The sequence below is a fragment of the Peromyscus maniculatus genome, chromosome 20 (assembly GCF_049852395.1).
Source record: "Peromyscus maniculatus bairdii isolate BWxNUB_F1_BW_parent chromosome 20, HU_Pman_BW_mat_3.1, whole genome shotgun sequence".
In the NCBI taxonomy this organism is placed as follows: domain Eukaryota; kingdom Metazoa; phylum Chordata; class Mammalia; order Rodentia; family Cricetidae; genus Peromyscus; species Peromyscus maniculatus.
In genome coordinates this window covers 62,799,432-62,816,905 of record NC_134871.1, presented here as the reverse complement: position 1 = coordinate 62,816,905, position 17,474 = coordinate 62,799,432, and the positions used below count along the sequence as shown (strand labels likewise).

General features: G+C 39.2%; 1 protein-coding gene across 6 annotated transcripts in view; it reads left to right on the top strand.

Moving 5' to 3' along the window:
• Positions 1 to 15,930, top strand: part of Yaf2 (YY1 associated factor 2) — a 75,139-nt gene extending 59,209 nt beyond the window's left edge. For 5 of the 6 annotated variants that reach the window (XR_013046559.1, XM_076556644.1, XM_015993169.3 and 2 more), the window contains exons 3-4: positions 13,477 to 13,629; positions 14,573 to 15,930. Coding sequence is in view for 5 of the 6 variants with exons in the window: in XM_076556644.1 (XP_076412759.1) it covers positions 13,477 to 13,629; positions 14,573 to 14,810 (391 nt within the window). In the remaining variant the exon portion in view is untranslated. Of the gene's footprint in view, positions 1 to 1,845; positions 1,869 to 13,476; positions 13,630 to 14,572 lie in introns of those variants that run through there. The other variant, XM_076556645.1, reaches the window with a different exon arrangement.
• The last annotated feature ends 1,544 nt before the right edge of the window (positions 15,931 to 17,474 follow it).

Below are 17,474 nucleotides of genomic sequence, written 5' to 3'. Positions count from 1 at the left end.
GAGGGCGTTGCTCAGTGTTAAAGTACTTGCCAAGATGTGCAAAGTCCAGGCTTTGATTCCAGACACCATATACATGCATGCACACACACACTAATAAATAATAGACTAATAAATAAAATTCTAGGCAGTCTTACTTCAGTGTCAAACTGTTGGACATTATACCATTGTACCCCAGGTATCTCAGTCTTCTAATAGTATCCTTGGAACATACTGAATATGGAAGTATGTCACATTCTGGTAAATTAAGAAAAAAAATCAAATTAAGCCAAATAGTAGTATTACAGGAAAGTAGGTCTGGGGAAGGAGTGCTTTTCATTTGGTTCTTTGTAGAGCTCATGAATTTGAATTAGAGATCACATCCCCATTTAGCGTATTTCTTTTCCTAATTTCTGCACTGTATTTTCTGAGTTGTTTAACTAAACTATAGATTTCTGAATTGATAACAGTCAGAGGATGTTGAGATAATCCTAGCCATTTAGGTTAAAGTTGGTCTAGAAATGAAGGTAATGTCTAATTGAGGGGTGTTTATCATAGTCTCATACATTATGGGTGTGTGTGTGTGTGTGTGTGTGTGTGTGTGTGTGTGTGTGTGTGTGTGTGTGTGTGTTTTGCACCATCTGCATGCCTGGTGCCCATGGCAACCAGAAGAAGGCATTGGATCCCCTGGAACTGGAGATAATAGACATTCCCCCATCACTGAGTTATTAGTTAGTTAGGTTTCTAGTACCAGGTGTGGTATTTCTCTTGTTGAGTAGGTTGTAAGTCTTAAGTAGAGAGCTGTTGGTTACTGCCAGTGTACACATACCACTATTTCAGCCTCTTATTTAGAGTTATCATGCCATGCTGGTCATTGTGGTTCATAGGTGTTATAACTGGGTAGGCCTGTTGGTTGCTTTCCTCCTTTGGGAGCTTGTATGGTGCCTTCAGGTCAGTTCCAGTACAGACCTCTGTGGGAGAGAGAGAGAGAGAGAGAGAGAGAGAGGAGAGAGAGAGAGAGAGAGAGAGAGAGAGAGAGAGAGAGAGAGAGAGAGAGAGAGAGAGAGAGAGCACATTTCAAAAGGCATGAGTCTTGAAACATCTAAGCTCCCCCCCACAACCTCCAGTGACACCTTGGCAAAGAAACAGATTCCAAGTTTATGTTAGAGAGGAAGATTCCTTCGTGGGATGGCCTGAGAGCAGCCTGATGAATATTTTCCCTGACCACTGTTGGGGCATTCCTTCTTTAAGGACAGTCTTGCTAAAGACAGGCTGCCCTTAAATTCTAGATCCTCCTGCCTCTGCCTCCCACATACTGGAGTTCAGCCATACAACATTGTGCCTAGCCAAGGAATGTGTTTTGATTTTTGTTGGGCACATGAAGTAGTGATTATATTGGAATGTTGGGTGTAAAGGACCAAATTTTAGTTTATATATATATAAACTATATATATATAATGTGTATATATATCCATATATATATAATATATATAATGTATATATGGATATATAGGCATATATAGATAGATATGGATATATATATAGGTATATCTATCTATCTATCTATCTATCTATCTATCTATCTATCTATCTATAGTAAGATACATAGTAAGAGACAGAGATACATAGTAATTTTCTATATAGGGAAAACACATAAAACTGAGCCTTCCTAAAGCAGAATATAAACTAGAAACCAACACAAATGTCAAGTACTCTTGTTATCGTGATATAATGGGGTTAAATGACCATGTTTTGAGAGGACAGTTTTCCTTTAAAAAGAGAATGACAGAAGACTCAGAATAAAAGGACTGCTTCATTCATCCTTCAGGTCTTTATTGAGTGCCTGTCTGTCTCTCAACTTGGTACCAGTATTTTGAAAATGAAATGAGCTTGTGAGTATGCATAAAATTATATGTTAATGTGGTGGTTTGAATAAGAATGACCCCCATAGGCTCATATATTTGAACGTTCAGTCACCAGGAGTTGCACTATTTGAGAAGGATTAGGAGGTGTGGCTTTGTTGGAGGAGGTGTGTTCTTGGTGGAGGATGTGTGTCACTGTGGATGGACTTTGAGGTTCAAAAGCTCATGTCACACTCTTTCTCTGTCCCTCTTGTGCCTCTGTGCCATCCTGCCACCACTGCACCAGGGTGTAACTCTCAGCTACTGCCCCAGCCAGCACCATGCTTACCACCATGATGATGGGCTGACCCTATGGAACTGTAAACAAGCCCCCAGTTAAATACGTTCTTTTATAAGAGTTGTCAGGGACTGGAGAGATATCTCAGATGTTAAGAGCACTGGCTGCTTTTCCAGAGGTCTTGAATTCAGTTCCCAGCAACCACATGGTGGCTCATAACCATCTATAGTGGGATTTGATGCCCTCTTCTGGTGTAAAGGTATACATGCAGATAAATGAATAAATCTTTTAAAAACAAGTTGTCTCGGTCATGGTGTCTTTTCAAAATAGAATTTAGTTAATGGGGTTGCTCACTGTTGAGGCAGAATCTCCCTGTGTAAACTAGATGGAAATCAGACTCATAATGAGTAGCTCAGAACATTGTGTGCTGGCGTTACAGGCATGTGCCATCATACCTGTCTTGATTGTTTATTTTCTTATGTATTTATTAGCCAGAATTACGTAAAATTTAACACAATTTAAGTGTGACATTTCATTTTATAGCAAAGTACACAAATGTATTAGTTTCTTGTAAGAAAACAGTTGAAGTAACTTGAGGAAGGAAATACTTTGGTTCTCAGCTTGGGAGGATGTCCACGAGGGCAGGAAGTTTGGTGAGTGTGGTTCTGGTTGTGGTGGGAGCATGGTGTCTGGTCACTGCATCTGCAGCCGAGGAGAGAGATGAATGCTGGTGCACAGTGTGCTTTCTCTCTTGTTCCCTTTGGTTCAGCTTGGGACCCCAGGCCGTTGGCAGGTCTCTCCTTCTGTTAGACCTCTCTGGAAACACCCTCAGACATGCTTAGACGTGAGACTCCTGCGTGATTCTAAATCAAATGAAGCTGCAGTTGTTACTGACAAGTACTTCTATAGGAAAGGCTGTCAAAACTGAAATAAGGCACTCTTTAAGGAATGACTAGTAGCTTATAGGAAAAGTACTACACGAGAGGAATCTGAAAGAGGATGTATGTCATACCAACTAGTTAAAGAATTTGGGGGTAAGATAATAATGTCATACTCCTGTTGGTTTATCCTACAGAAAGTTAACTTGTTTGGGCTATGTCTCAGTGGCAGAGCACTTGTCTGACAGGCAAAGGGCCTGAGTTTAATCCCCTGGGCTGCAAACAAACAAACAAACAAGAACAAACCAAGCATCTCAGAAGAGAGGCCTGCTTGATGATGTAGTGATAGGTCCCAACAATTACTTTTCCTGCAGTTGGTCACAGAGTAGAAGTAGTATAAAATTGCCTGTCTCCCTCCCCACCCCACTCCCATGGCCAAGAGTTTTTGGGGGCGGAGGAGATATTTTCCTGGATAGCAAATTGTAAGGACCAATTATAACATCAGGTTATGATCAAGCACAGTCTGAGAAGATGCACCCAGTAGACGGGTACACATATACACTCATCCAGAGTGCCAGAAAAAGAGGATGTAGTACCACCATGGAATATTTGTTGATGGTGTTTGAAGCTACAAACTTACATGAAATTGCTCTTTGAATGTGTCTGCATGGAAAGAGGAGTGAAAGACAGAGATAAGTAAGCTGTTTACTGGAGAGGCCAGGAGGAGGAAAAGAATGTGAGTCGGGGCCTGGAGAGATTGCTTAAGAGCACTTGTTACATTTGCAGAATACCAAGGTTCAATCCCCAATACCTACCCCATACATAGTGGCTCACAACCATCCATAACCCCATTTCCAGGGAATCCAACAGGCATGTGCTTGGTTTACAAACATGCATGCAGTCTAAACATTCACACACATAAAGTAAAATAAATATGTCTTAAAAAAAAAAAAGAATGTCAGTTATTGTAGTTATGGTAAAAGCGTGTTAATAACTACAGTCATTCTCTTTGTCCATAACAGATACACCCAGGGTTCCCTCCCACTGGATACCTGATATCTAGTTAGTACCAAACCCTCTCTGTAGTGTGTGTGTGTGTGTGTGTGTGTGTGTGTGTGTGTGTGTGTGTGTGTACATGTATGTGCACACAGAGAGTGCCACTCTTACAAAGTTTAATTTATAATTAGGCACAATAAGAGAGTATCAGTAATAATAAAATAGATCAGTTTTTATATGGTGAAATAAAAGTAATATGAATATGGCCTCACAATACTTTGTTTCTGAAATTTTTCACGTAACATTTTTGAGATTTGCTTGGACTTAACCACGGACAGTGAAGAACTACTATAGTGTCCTGATTCACAGAGAGCAAATGTGATAAAGGCTGAAGGGTGTGCTTTGCTTTTGGCATAGTTCACAGTTTTAGTATGTATAATTTTTGGGGTAGAATTAAAATCTAAAATAATGTAGTTAACTGAGAGGAGAGTAGCTGAAATTTTGGGGTCCAGCATTTGGCTAGGGTACATAGGCTATAAGTTCAGTCCTAGGGACTGCTAGAATAAATCAAAGTAGGCAAACAAAAGTTGAAAATTGAGAGTTACATTGAGAGAAATAACTGCCTAATGCCTCAGAAATGTTAACAATTTTATTAGTGTCCGGGTGTAGCTCAGTGCAGTGTTTCCCATCATTCACAAAGCCCTGGGTTCAGTTTTCAGGAAAAAAAAAAAGAGATTGAATTTTTACATTTAATTGTGTATTTGTGTGTGTGTGTGCGCGCGCGCTTGTGTGTGCATGCGTGTGCGCATGTGCTTAACAGTGAATTCTCCACTCCCTCTTCTGTGCTGAAGATGGGACCCAGGGTCTTACCCTTGCCTCTAAGCAAGTGCTCTCACACTGAGCTAAATCTCTAACCCTAGGGATGAATTCTTATTCAAGATAGTTTTTTTTGGTAGTCCTGGAAACTTTTTTTCTTTCTTACTGAGCAGTTTTCTTATACCAGAAAAATTTAAATTACTGGATAAAACAAGACAAGTAGGGAAGCTAGAAATTTCCAGTAATATTCACTAAACTTCTGCTCTGTGCCATTTATAAACCTTCACCACTGAGCTAAGTAAAATGATCCTCCTGATAGGCTGGCGTTCCCAAGAATGAGTGTGGTTCTGGCACACAGATGCACTGATGCTTGTTTTGTCCTTAAATTGGGTCTAGTTGTCCTTTCCAACAGTTTGAGTTCTTTTCAACTGTTCCGTTTAAGGACTGCTGTTTTATGTTTTACGCTTTCCTTAAGGTCTGCAGAGGAGAACACTTGCTTTAAAAACATCACGGTGTGTCTTTTGGACTCTTACTGTCTGATTCTGTACAACATGGGGATTTCCCTATGTCTTAGACTAGTTTGCTATTTTATTTTCCTAGAAATAATTTCATATTTATTTATCATTTTTTTCCGACTACATCCTTTTTGTTCATTTGGTTTTGATTTTGGTTTTTCGAGACAGAATTTTTCTGTGTAGCACTGGCTGGCCTGGAACTCACAGAGATCTGCCTGCCTCTGCCTCCTAAGTGTTGGGAATAAAGGTGTGCGACGCCACCGCCCGGCCTCAGCTATATCCTTAAAACTGGTTAAAAAAAAAAAAAAGTGGTTAAAAAATACAAAGACACAGCCGGGCGGTGGTGTCGCACACCTTTAATCCCAGCCCTTGGGAGGCAGAGGCAGGCGGATCTCTGTGAGTTTGAGGCCATCCTGGTCTACAAAGTGAGTTCCAGGAAAGGTGCAAAACTATGCAGAGAAACCCTGTCTCGAAAAACCAAAAAAAAAAAAAACAAAAACAAAAAAAAAAAAAACCAAAAAACAAAAGACACTAAGACAGTGCAAATTAACCAAGCAGGATTATGTAGTTGTAAAATAACTCAGTGCTGTTATATCAATTTCAAGGGACTATAAAAGAAGACTAAAGAAGGCGAATCAACTCTTGTTTGGACAGGAGTTGGGAAGAGACAAGGACTTTTTAGCCTGGCCATGTTGGAACTGTGTAGCCGAGGCTGGCCTTGAACTCACAGAGATCCTTCTTCCTCTGGGAGAAGAGACGGGTGCTCCCATGACTGGCTAGTGTCATCATTTTTGTAGTCTCTGTTCTCTCTATCCTTTAGGTTTCTTGAATATGATGAAAGTCAGAGTGTTGCCTTTCCATAGAGATAAAGAGAAGGAAATGGACAATGAAGGTGTTCCACAGTTATTAGATGAGTCAAGAGGTTGATGGCAGAGATTGAGACCACACCTGCGATGATAATGCTGAAATAGACCGTGGCAGGGAACTCTTGGACTGCAAGTCTTCAAATGACAGTATCCTATTTTTCTCACACTCATGAAATCTTAAGTGAACAATGCGTTTCTTTTTAAAAATTTTTAAAACTTTATTATAAAGAACTTGCAAATAAAATAAACATCAAGCATCAGACTCCAAGTGTGTGCATCTCAGCACACATCTCTACAGTTAGAGTGGCCCACTTCTACTGCCTTCTTTCTGTTTGTCCCCTCCCATTCTCTGATAATCCGTTTGTTTTCTCACGTTTCACACTTTAAATACCTGTCGATTGCTTTTGTGAAATGTATTTTTTCTTTAAAAACATACTCTTATCTCTTGTTTGGAGACAAGTTCTTACTCTGTAACCCTGGCTGACCTGGAACTCGGGATCTTCCTGTGGCAGCCTCCCAATATTGATCCAGTGCTGGTTATAGATGCTAAACCCATGGCTTCCTTGTGGTCATCAGCATCCCCATCCTACCCCCTTTTGTGAGTGCCTCTCACACTTTACTTTCTAATTCCCAAAAGCAACTTGGGAAGGAAAGAGTATCTTACAAGCTGCAGTCTATCAAGAGAAGCCAGAGCAGAAGCTCAGGGCAGAAGCTTGAAGCAGAAACTGCAGAGGAATGCTGCTTACTTGTTTATTTCCCTGGCTTGCTCAGCTAGTTTTCTTATGCAGGCCAGGCCCATTTGCCTAGGGATGGCACTGCCCCCATGGGCTGGGCCCTCCTACATCAGGCAATCAAGAAAATGCCTCCTAGTCATCAGTCAGTCTGGTGGAAGCAGTTCCCCCAGTTAAGCTTCCCTCCTCTTTGATGACTCTAATTTGTCTCAAATTGACAAAAACTAACCATTGCAACTCCCTTTTTATATTATGGTAAATCAGCAGACCTGCTCTGTATTATTATACACATGCCTTCATTCATACACATGAACATACAGATCTTTAAAAATGTATTTTAGGGATAGGGATGTAGCTCAAATGTAAAGTGTGTAGTATGCACAAAGCCCTAGTTTGATCTCCAGTACTACATGAACTTGGCATGGTGGTACATGCCTATAATCCTAGCACTCAGGAGAATGGGACGTTCCAGGTCATCCTTAACTACATAGTAAATTTTAGACCATCCTGGGATACATGGAGCCCCATTCTAAGTAAAAGAAAACGTTTATTTCATAATGACATCCCTTTACTTCCTGAGTAAACTGTTTCCACCACTAAAAGACCCTACTCTCTCATTCAGCAGTTTGCTCTCATCAAGTAAAAGAGAGCTCACACTTTCTTAGGGTCACTGGACAGACAATGCATTCATGGTGGAGTTGTACCTCTCCAGACATCCTAAAGAACTATCAGAAACTGCCCCCACTGCTGTCAGTGGAGTTGTAAAGCTCATTCAGCATCTGAAGAGCAGTAGAGAATTTCACTTCAGTTAATAAATTTGTTCCCCCCCCCTCTCTCCTTTTCATTTAAAGTTGAATCAGTCCTAGAAATTTTGGGGTAAAGTTATAGTCTTCAAATGAAATGTAATCATTATCATTTATAACAGGAATAAAACAATGGAGTATTATATAATATACATTTAGAAAAGCCTACGATAAAAGAAGAAAGAAATAAAACTACTCAGAAACCTTTTAAGAATGAATTTTATTATATGACAGTTTCTTACATATTAATGCAATCTGGTGACTCTCACCCTGTATCTTCTTAGGTTCCTCGTACACTGTTTAACCCCGACTTCTCCCTACAAACCCCTTTCCTACATTCATACTTTTGTTTGTTTGTTTGTTTTGTGACACAGTGAGTTTAACCAGGGCCTTCTGGGTTTGGACTCTGTTGGAGTCTGGTGAGCTTTCTGATGGGTAAACTATGGAAGGCAATGACTCGGTATCCCACAGGAGCCATTGGTAATCAGTAGTTCAGCAGTGATGGGTAGGGCTCCGTGAGCCCCTCCCCATCCATGACTGACTGTTAAGAGGCCCAGTCTCGTACAGATCTAGTGGAGGTTCCCACGGCTGCTCTGGGATCACAATTGCGATGGCTGTATCGTGCCTAGGACATAGCACATCTCAGCCCTTCTCCTTGTCTTCTGCTCGTCCATTCTTTCTACTCCCTTGTCTGAACTCTTCCCTGAGCCTTGCATGGGATGCGATCAATGTCCTGATTAGGGTTGAGCGGTCAACTGTCACTTTTTCTCAGCACTTTGAAAAGCCATGTGTCTTTTTTAAGGAATAGCATTTTTGAAGGCAAGGAATACTACAGAAAATATATTGATGACTAAAAATAAAAGACACAGCATACAGAGCTGATAGTTATAATTGCTTCTCAGAGCACTGGTTCTACAATTCTGCTTGCCTATGGCCAGCTTCACTCGTTTATAAAACTGGCAAGCTCCATGATAAAATAGCTGACAGTAACTTAAAGAAGAGGTTTACATGGCCCATGGCTTCATAGTACAGTCCATCACCACATGGGATGTACCATAGCTTGGACTGTTCTTCACATCTGGCAGATCAGGGAGCAGAACTGCCAGAACCAGAAACCAGTGTCACCCTGAAGGCCTTCCGCAGTGGTCCAGTCCACTTCTGTTTAAAGGTGCCATTGTCTCCCAAAACAACACTGCCAGCCAGAGACCAGTTGTCCAAACCCATGATGAGCCAGTGGGAGACATTTCACATTCCAGCCATGGCATTTCACATGCCTAAAATCAAGTGTATTGGTTCTCTTTAGAGAAGGCCATACTTGTCCACCTAGACCTACCAGTTCTTTTCTTATATGATTGGAAGCTCCTTATCCCTGTTTATCCAGGGATACATTAGAGTGCATTGTTCCACTTCTGGATTGCTGGACTGTAGTAGAGATCTACTATTATTCATTAACAGCCTGATACAGTCTATTTCTCCCCTGACAAATTCAACTAGTTCTCTGTTGGTTTTGCCTCCTGGACTGCAATATTCTCAAGTATTTTATTCTTCCCAATGAGAGTGTAGTACTTTAGGAATATTCTAGATTGATAGTTCATTTAAAAGGGAGGATCTAATTCAATTTTATGGATTTATGATGTAAATTATACCTTACTAATAGATGCTTTTACAGTGATTAACCTGCATGTCATCACCTGCCCCCACAAGGAATAATTATTATAGGGATGTTCTAGGAAGAGAATAAATAAGACTTAAAAGAATAAAAAAGAGTAGAAACTATCTTGTAAGATTTGTGAGTTGAACAGTTAGCATTGTTTTCCTGGTGCATGAAAGGGGGAGTGTGACATTGTGAAACAGTGTCATCTAGCTGACGGGAGTTAGCCTGTCACAAAGTTCCTCAGTACAGCATAACGGTTGGATTCTTGAGAATGTTCAGTGTGCACTGTGATCACTGATGTACCTAGTGAAAGGGAAAGGATCGGTTCAGGACCCCGAGACCCAGTTCTCAGCACAAAGGAGACTGATTGACCCCAGGAGGACAGTGGGCAGGAATAAGAGACAAAGACAGGATAGAGGAAGAGACAGACACGCACACAGGAGCATGGCAGTTTATAACACTGTTAGGTTTGGGTGTTGAATTTTTATTGGGCGTGTTAATTAGGTGAGCCAAAGGGAGCTTTTGATTCCTGAATCTTGGTCGTCAGCCTCAGGAGGAGGAAGTGGCAAAATCAGGGACTGGACCTTGGTGGCTGGCTTCAGGAATGAAATCTAATGTTTTTTTTTAGCACGGCGGAGGGCATGGGAGAGAAGGACAAAGCCTGCCAGAGCCATGTTTGCCATGCTCAGGCTGACCAGAGTTCCTTCACCTAGGAGAACTAGGTAGCCTTATTTTTCTCTAAAGGTAACACCAAATACAGTTGACATTAATGTAATATTTAGAGTGACAATAATAAGACACTTGAATTGCTAATGGCTGGAAATGTCAGGATTTCCACTCTTTAGAGATTGATTTTTACTTGATGTGTATGTTTTTTTGTGTATGTATGCATACCATGCATGCATGTATGCGCGCGCGCACGCGCGTGTGTGTGTGTGTGTGTGTGTGTGTGTGTGTGTGTGTGTGTGTGCGCGCGCGCGCGCGATCTAAGTTATCTAAGGAGTCCAGAAGAGGACCCCAGGACCTGGGGGTACAGTAGCTTTGCACTACCATGTGTGTGCTAGGAACTGAGCCTGGGTCCTCTGCAAGAGCTGAATCATCTCCCCAGCCCCAGGATTTCCTCTTTAAATTTATTGCAATAGTATTTTTGTATATTCATTTGTGTTAAATTTTGAGGTAAAAGTAATGACAATACAAAACATAGTATATGAATGTGACAAAGCTGTAATTTAATGGAGAGACCCAGAGCTTTATAAAGCCCTGTAATGACCGTTTCTTAGCTACATTTTCTGTTTTAGAGAGTTTGAAATGACTCACTATTTATTAGACATTAACCTGATCAAACATATTCCAGCCATGCCATACCTTTCAGCTTTTTCTTTCCATATTTGGGTATAACTGAGAAAGATAAAGAAATAATTATTTCCCTTACTTTCACATTGTATCTTTACCCTTACGTATCAAGTAGAGTTGATCCTGGCCAGTAAGCTTAGAGGCAGTACGCCATTTCTTAAGGATGTATGTCAGAAGATGATATGCAGGTCACACTGATTTGATAATATGCATTATATCAGCTATCTAGATGTCACACTGTATCAATGTACATTATTATGCGTCAGTAAAAACCCTAAGTTATTGTTCACTCCTCAGCGTTTATTCTTGGTGTCCAGTAGTAATGTAGTAGCTACACCGTGGGGCTCACACCCATGCTTCCCTTTACTAGTGCTGTTTCTAGCTTAGATGGGGAAACATGAAATCAACACTATCCCTTCTTTCCTAACACTCAGTGTGTTTCTTAAACTTTGTACAAGCACGTACCTAGATTTAAGAGTCTGTATTTTTTTGTTTTTATTTTGTCTTGGATTCCGCTCTTTTAATCTGTTTTCATTGCTGTTATAAAATATCATAGAAATACTGTACAGTGGGAACCTTACACATAATAAATTTGTTTCCTCCACCTTTGACATTTGGGAACTACAAGTCAAGGTGCTGGCAGTGAGGGATGTCTGGTGAGGGTTCCTTTTTTGTGTGCTGCGACTTTCTGTGGTGGTGAAAGGGCCGTCATGGCTCCCTGGAGCCTTCATCTGGGCTCTGTCCTTGGGGCCTAATCATCACCTCACATACTAGTTCTAGTCATGTTTGGGATTATGTCTCAGTACAAAAATCTGAGGAGACACAACATTCAGACCATAGCACTCACCCACGGAATATTGGCTACATGTAGTCAGGAATTTTATTTCTTGCTTAAAAAGAGTATCTTTGGTTAGAAGTGATGAGGGCACACCTTGATTTTACTCTCCAGACAGTCTGAAGTCCATTGCTGCTTCTTTATTTTGGACATTTTTACTTATTTGTTTATTTTCTCTTCCTCAGTTTATTTTTCTGTGGCATTTTTAAAAAGAATGCCTTTCTTCCTGGTCTATTCAAGGAGCTAACAATCACTTTCTTGTCTGGTAGAACCTTTTTGCTTTAGGCTGGTATCTTCCTTAAGTTTGTTTCCCCAGTGCCCTGTTTCTCACAGATAACCAAGACTCCTGAACTTCCTTCCGGGTGCCATCTGTGCAGCATTCTTCATTCCGCTGATGCTCTCAGCAGTCTGGAACTTTCTACTGTAACAGTCTCAGGATTCCCTACATGTCTTATGTTTCTTGAAGCTTCTTTTTAGAAAGGTCTCTAGGTCTCTTGTCTAACAGTTTCCTCTGAGATTGAAACAGTCTGTCCTGTAGGGAAGCTCCTTAAACAGGAAGGTAAACAACTCAAAAGAACTAGTGGATCTAGTCAGCTTCAGGGATTTCCTGACTAGTTCTAGTCATATTTGGGATTATGTCTCAGTACAAAAATCTGAGGAGACACAACATTCAGACCATAGCACTCACCCACGGAATATTGGCTACATGTAGTCAGGAATTTTATTTCCTTTTTGCGTGTTATACTGTGCTCACATACATGCACATACACCATGGGCTGGGATCTACAAATGAAGGAAAGCTTGTTTGTTTTTTGTTTTTTCTTTCTGAAGTCACAGGAGGATGTCTAGTGTTCTCAGCATTGCATCCCGCTCCCCCCCCACAATTGTGTAATCTCCCCCCCCATACACAATTGTGTAATCTTGATTAATGCTATACATTCCAAGCTCTTTGGTTTTTTTTTTTAATAGGATTTTCTAGTCAATGGGTTTTTTTTAAAATAAAATTTTCTAGTCAATAAAGATACCATCATTTATAAACCACAGGTTAAAGTATGATTTTGTTTTGCCCATATTTCTTCACTTCCTGTCTTCCTCCTCCTCCTTTACCTTTCTTTCTTTTTGAGGAACTTAGAGATTGTGTTCTCTGAATCTTGTCTCAGTTGCCCAAACTCTGTCAAAGTTGGGGGGGTTTTTGATCCGGGTTGATAGGGTACTTGCTCATTCTAGATCCAAAGGAAAAGCCAGGCATGTACCCTGAAATAAGTCCTGCAGTAGGTTTTTAATAAGTACCTTTAAAATGTGGAAGTCAGAAAATCTCAGAGTTGAGCATATTCCAGCATCAGAAATGCATAGGGAGATTGTAAGCAGAGACAGAGGATCTCAGTGATTTCAGTAATGAGTTTGAGAGTACACATACAGTCAGTGACTGAATTAAAGAGCCTAGAGAAGGAACAAGCAGATTTTACTATGGAGACTTACCTCTTGTGCTCAGGAGGAAGAACAGGCTAAAACACCTTCTTGGGGCCTGGGAGTGCCTTAGCTTATACCTGGCATGTGTGAGGCCATGTGCTTCAGCCTCAGCACTGATAACAGCAGAAACTAGAGTATGAACTTTTGTGTTAAATGTCTAAGATTCATGTTTATTATCATATGTGCCTTCTTATTTCCATAGACATACATTTTAAATAATGTCATGTGTTCCTTTATATATAGTTTACATCTTGGACTTAAAATTTTAACTGTTATGATTGTTTGCTCTATTTTGTTGAGCAGGCATGAAAATCTATATTTTACAGATGAGAAATTTTATACTTGAAATCTTCATAAAATATATTCTCATAACATGCTATTCTTTTTATAAAAATGTGTATCTTTAAGTTATAATAAAAGCCTTTCTCTTTACTGTGCATACAGGAAACCTCGACCTGTCTCCCAGCTGGTCGCACAGCAGGTTACTCAGCAGTTTGTGCCCCCTACCCAGTCAAAGAAAGAAAAGAAAGACAAAGTAGAAAAAGAAAAAAGTGAAAAGGAAGCAACTAGCAAAAAGAACTGTCACAAAAAAACCAGGTAAGAACATGTTTTATGGTGTTTGAAAGAATAAAAATAACCATTTAATATTCTATTTAAACTTTGATCATATTTCTATACGCAAAGTGAAAGTAAACTATTTTATCTCAATATAAAATATCACAAAATTTTTCTGATCTTGAAAGTTATCTTGGAAATCAGAAAAGGTCAAAATATAAGCTTAAATGTGAAGAGGCTTTCCTTGTTTAGTAGATATTTAGAAGACATTTATGTCTATTCTTTTTCCTTTATAAAGAAAAAAAAAAGAGGTACTTGAGATTCAGGAAAGTGCTATTCAGAATCATGAGTGGATAGTTGCATGACCTTTGACCAATGATCATGGTTGTGGATCTTGTCATAACCGTCAGTGTACAGCAGTGGAGTGAGAGGTTAGCCTAGCCTTAGCTTTATTTTATTTTATTATTTTAAAGATTTATTTATTTCATTGCTTTATGTGTACGAGTGCTAAGCCTGCATGTATGTATGTGCACTGTGTGCATGCCTGGTGCCTACAAAGGTCAGAAGAGAATTTCGCATCCCCTTGGACTGGAGTTAAGGACATTGTGAACTGACACATGGGTGCTAGGAATCAATCCCGGGTTCTCTTACCACTGAGCCATCCCTCCAGCCTCCTGCCTTAGCGTTTATCAACTGCCTTTGTGGTACAGTCATGTCTTTGTTGCCCTAAAACATCTGTTGGAATAAAATTATTAAGCTACCTGCAAACTTGAGTATGATTTTAAAGCGTGGTTAAACCATTACATCCAGGCTGTCAGCCATCTGTTAGGTTGAAAGTTCATGAGTGATTTTGTTTGGTTAATGTTAATGTGTATTAAAATATTTTGTGATACTTTTATTACTTTTGTTTGGTTATTTATTATGTACTCAGAAATTTGATACTGAGAAAAGCTTGCCTAAAATCTCATCTTTTTTTTGTGTTTAGACCAAGATTAAAAAATGTGGATCGGAGTAGCGCCCAGCATTTGGAAGTCACTGTTGGAGATCTAACAGTCATTATTACAGACTTTAAGGAGAAAGCTAAGTCAGCGCCCGCCTCCAGTGCTGCTGCTGGGGATCAGCACAGCCAGAGCAGCTGCAGCTCTGACAACACGGAGCGGGGCGTGTCCAGGTCCTCCTCGCCTCGAGGGGAAGCCTCGTCCCTGAACGGAGAGTCTCACTAAACATTCTTGCTCCTCTTAGTCTCGCCTGTCCTCCCATGGAAATACAGATTATGCCAAGAACTACCACATTTTCATGACAGACACATTCATGCATAACCATAATTTGAGTTTTACATGAAATATGAATTTTTCCAGGACTTATTAGATTTTATCGCAGTGTAAGCTACCAAACATTTCCAGACTTAACGTTTTGGTCTCTGCTGTTAAATGCCATGAAAATGTGGTTGAATTATTCATTATGCAGTGTTACTGGTAAGTCTATTTTCACTTATAGTTCAGTGAATTCTAACACATAATTATTGAATTCTCTACTATTGGCATGTAATGAGTTTAAATTTTTTATTACATAGTGCAAGCTGCCTAAATATGTATTATTTGAGAATTGTGAAACAAATAGTTATATGTATGCAAGTCAGAGATCAACTTAATCAACTATTGCTGCAACAGGATTTTCTTAATGGTTATCCTCTTAATGCACCTGCTGGTACTTGGTGTGGTTAAATAGGAAAGTTGTTATTAAATAAAGAATTTGTATGAACCTTTGCCGATGTTTTTGACATGTTTTTACTAAATTATTGTTTCTGAGTTATGTTTTATCCATTTTTGCAGTTTTTATTTGTTAGTTTGCTTATTTTTCAAAGCATCAATTTATTGTAATGTTTACTAGCAGAATTGTAAACAATAAAACATGGATTGTTTAGCTTTCTAATTCAGGTTTAGTGCTATTGTCATTGAACACTGGTTTTTCCTGTATTCTCTAAGACATTAAAGTTAAGGAAGTATAAGCATCTGGCAGAAAGCGAAAAGAACTTGCCATACTTGGAATAGCTTTAACTTGATGATAGTTTATCACTGTTTCCTCGTTCCAAACCTAGCCACAGTCATAGACATGTGAATCTAATTAATATAAACATGGTAACTATTGCACAGAACTGGGAGGTTAATCTTAAATCAGTTTAATTGGCCTTTTGCTAAATATAACAACTCGTATGAAAACCATAGTACCCTAGTTCCAGATACAGCCTTCAATTTATGCATTTATCAGTATCTTGAAATAAAAAGTATCTACAGCCCCACTCACTTATGTACAATTTCCAATAAAATATTTTTTATGACTTCAGATTTTGCATTTTGTTTACAACTAAATGAAATGAAGTGTGTTACGTTGTATTTGAAAATCCATTTTAGAAACCGCATCCTACATCTTAAATTCTATTAAATTCTTTTGTTTTCTCTAGCCATTTGCTTAATATATATCTACCTATAGGGGGCTTCTGAAATGTAAATCAACCTAAAGACAAGACCTTACTTGAATATAACCTATCACATAAAACATGCCATGATAACGTTTGAAGGAAAAATAAAACTGTGGACCCTGAAAGTTGTGATATTTGGTTTCTCATGGTAATGTAACTCTGTTCAATTGCAGTACTTTTTATTGACACAGTGGTACTCTTGTAACATGCTAGTTGTGAATACAGTTTATTGCATACAGTAAAAGTCTGTGATGAAAACATTCAGATACCTCATTCTTTAGTGTTGCTAAATGAAGATGTAAAACTTGTTTTATTCTAAGATACTTCCAATGGGATACCAACTATCTGGCTATGTTCATTTCAAACATGTTATTTTTGCATTGTTTTTCATGTATAAATGTCTAGTATATCCAATTTTAAATACTTGTGATGGGGAAATACTCTAGTTCCTATGACAAAATAATGATCATATATTTTCATAAAAATATGTTTAATTTCTCTGCGAGAAAGAACAGATGAGAGGAGGTGAGGTGTTACCTGAGTAGGTTACACTCACCTGTTTGTGGGTGGAAGGCACAGTGGCGTGGAGAGTGAGTGCTGCTGTCTGCTGCTCCAGTCTCCTCTCGAGCAAACGAGAACATTCTCCAGCTTACTTCCCGTCTGTACACGGGGGTAACAACGGGGGTAACATATCTGATGAATGTGGGTCTAGCGAGCATTAAATGTTAACCCATGTAAGATTCTTAACATCTCTCTAACACACTGGTAAATGTGAGCCTTTACTATCATTATAGGTAAAATGCCATTAAAATACATTTTTATAACCACATTATCTTAATGCTTAATAATAATCTAAGAGAACAGTGTTGTCAATGTTTGCTCTGTTTCCAGAAAGACTGTCTCTCTATGACTGGAGACCCGAATCCTCTACACTATGAGACTGGAGAAATGAACTGTGCTATCTAGTGTGGCATTTTGTTTTCCTTTCATCTTCCTTTATTTCAGTCTACCTCAAATATACCTTCATATCAGGAAGACATGCAAATTCTATTAGTACATGCACTTAATGTTAAAATATGCAAGACTATTCAGAGCCAGGGCTTAGGGTATATTTGTAGCTGTTTGGTAAATTTGTAATATAGTTTCATTAGTGTATTCTTTTATATTTTTTGGATTATTTTATATGTATGAGTGTTTTGCTTGAATATGTATGTGTGTACCATGTGCATGCCTGGTGCCCACAGAGGTTGGAAGAGGGTTTTGGATTCCCTGGGAATGGAGTTACAGACAATTATATGCTCCTGTGTGGGTGCTGGTAATCAAACTCTTACAACTTTTTGTAAGATGGATGACTTAATGGCTTAAAGGCTTTAATTAAGGTTTAATTAAAGGCTTTATTAAGTGCTTT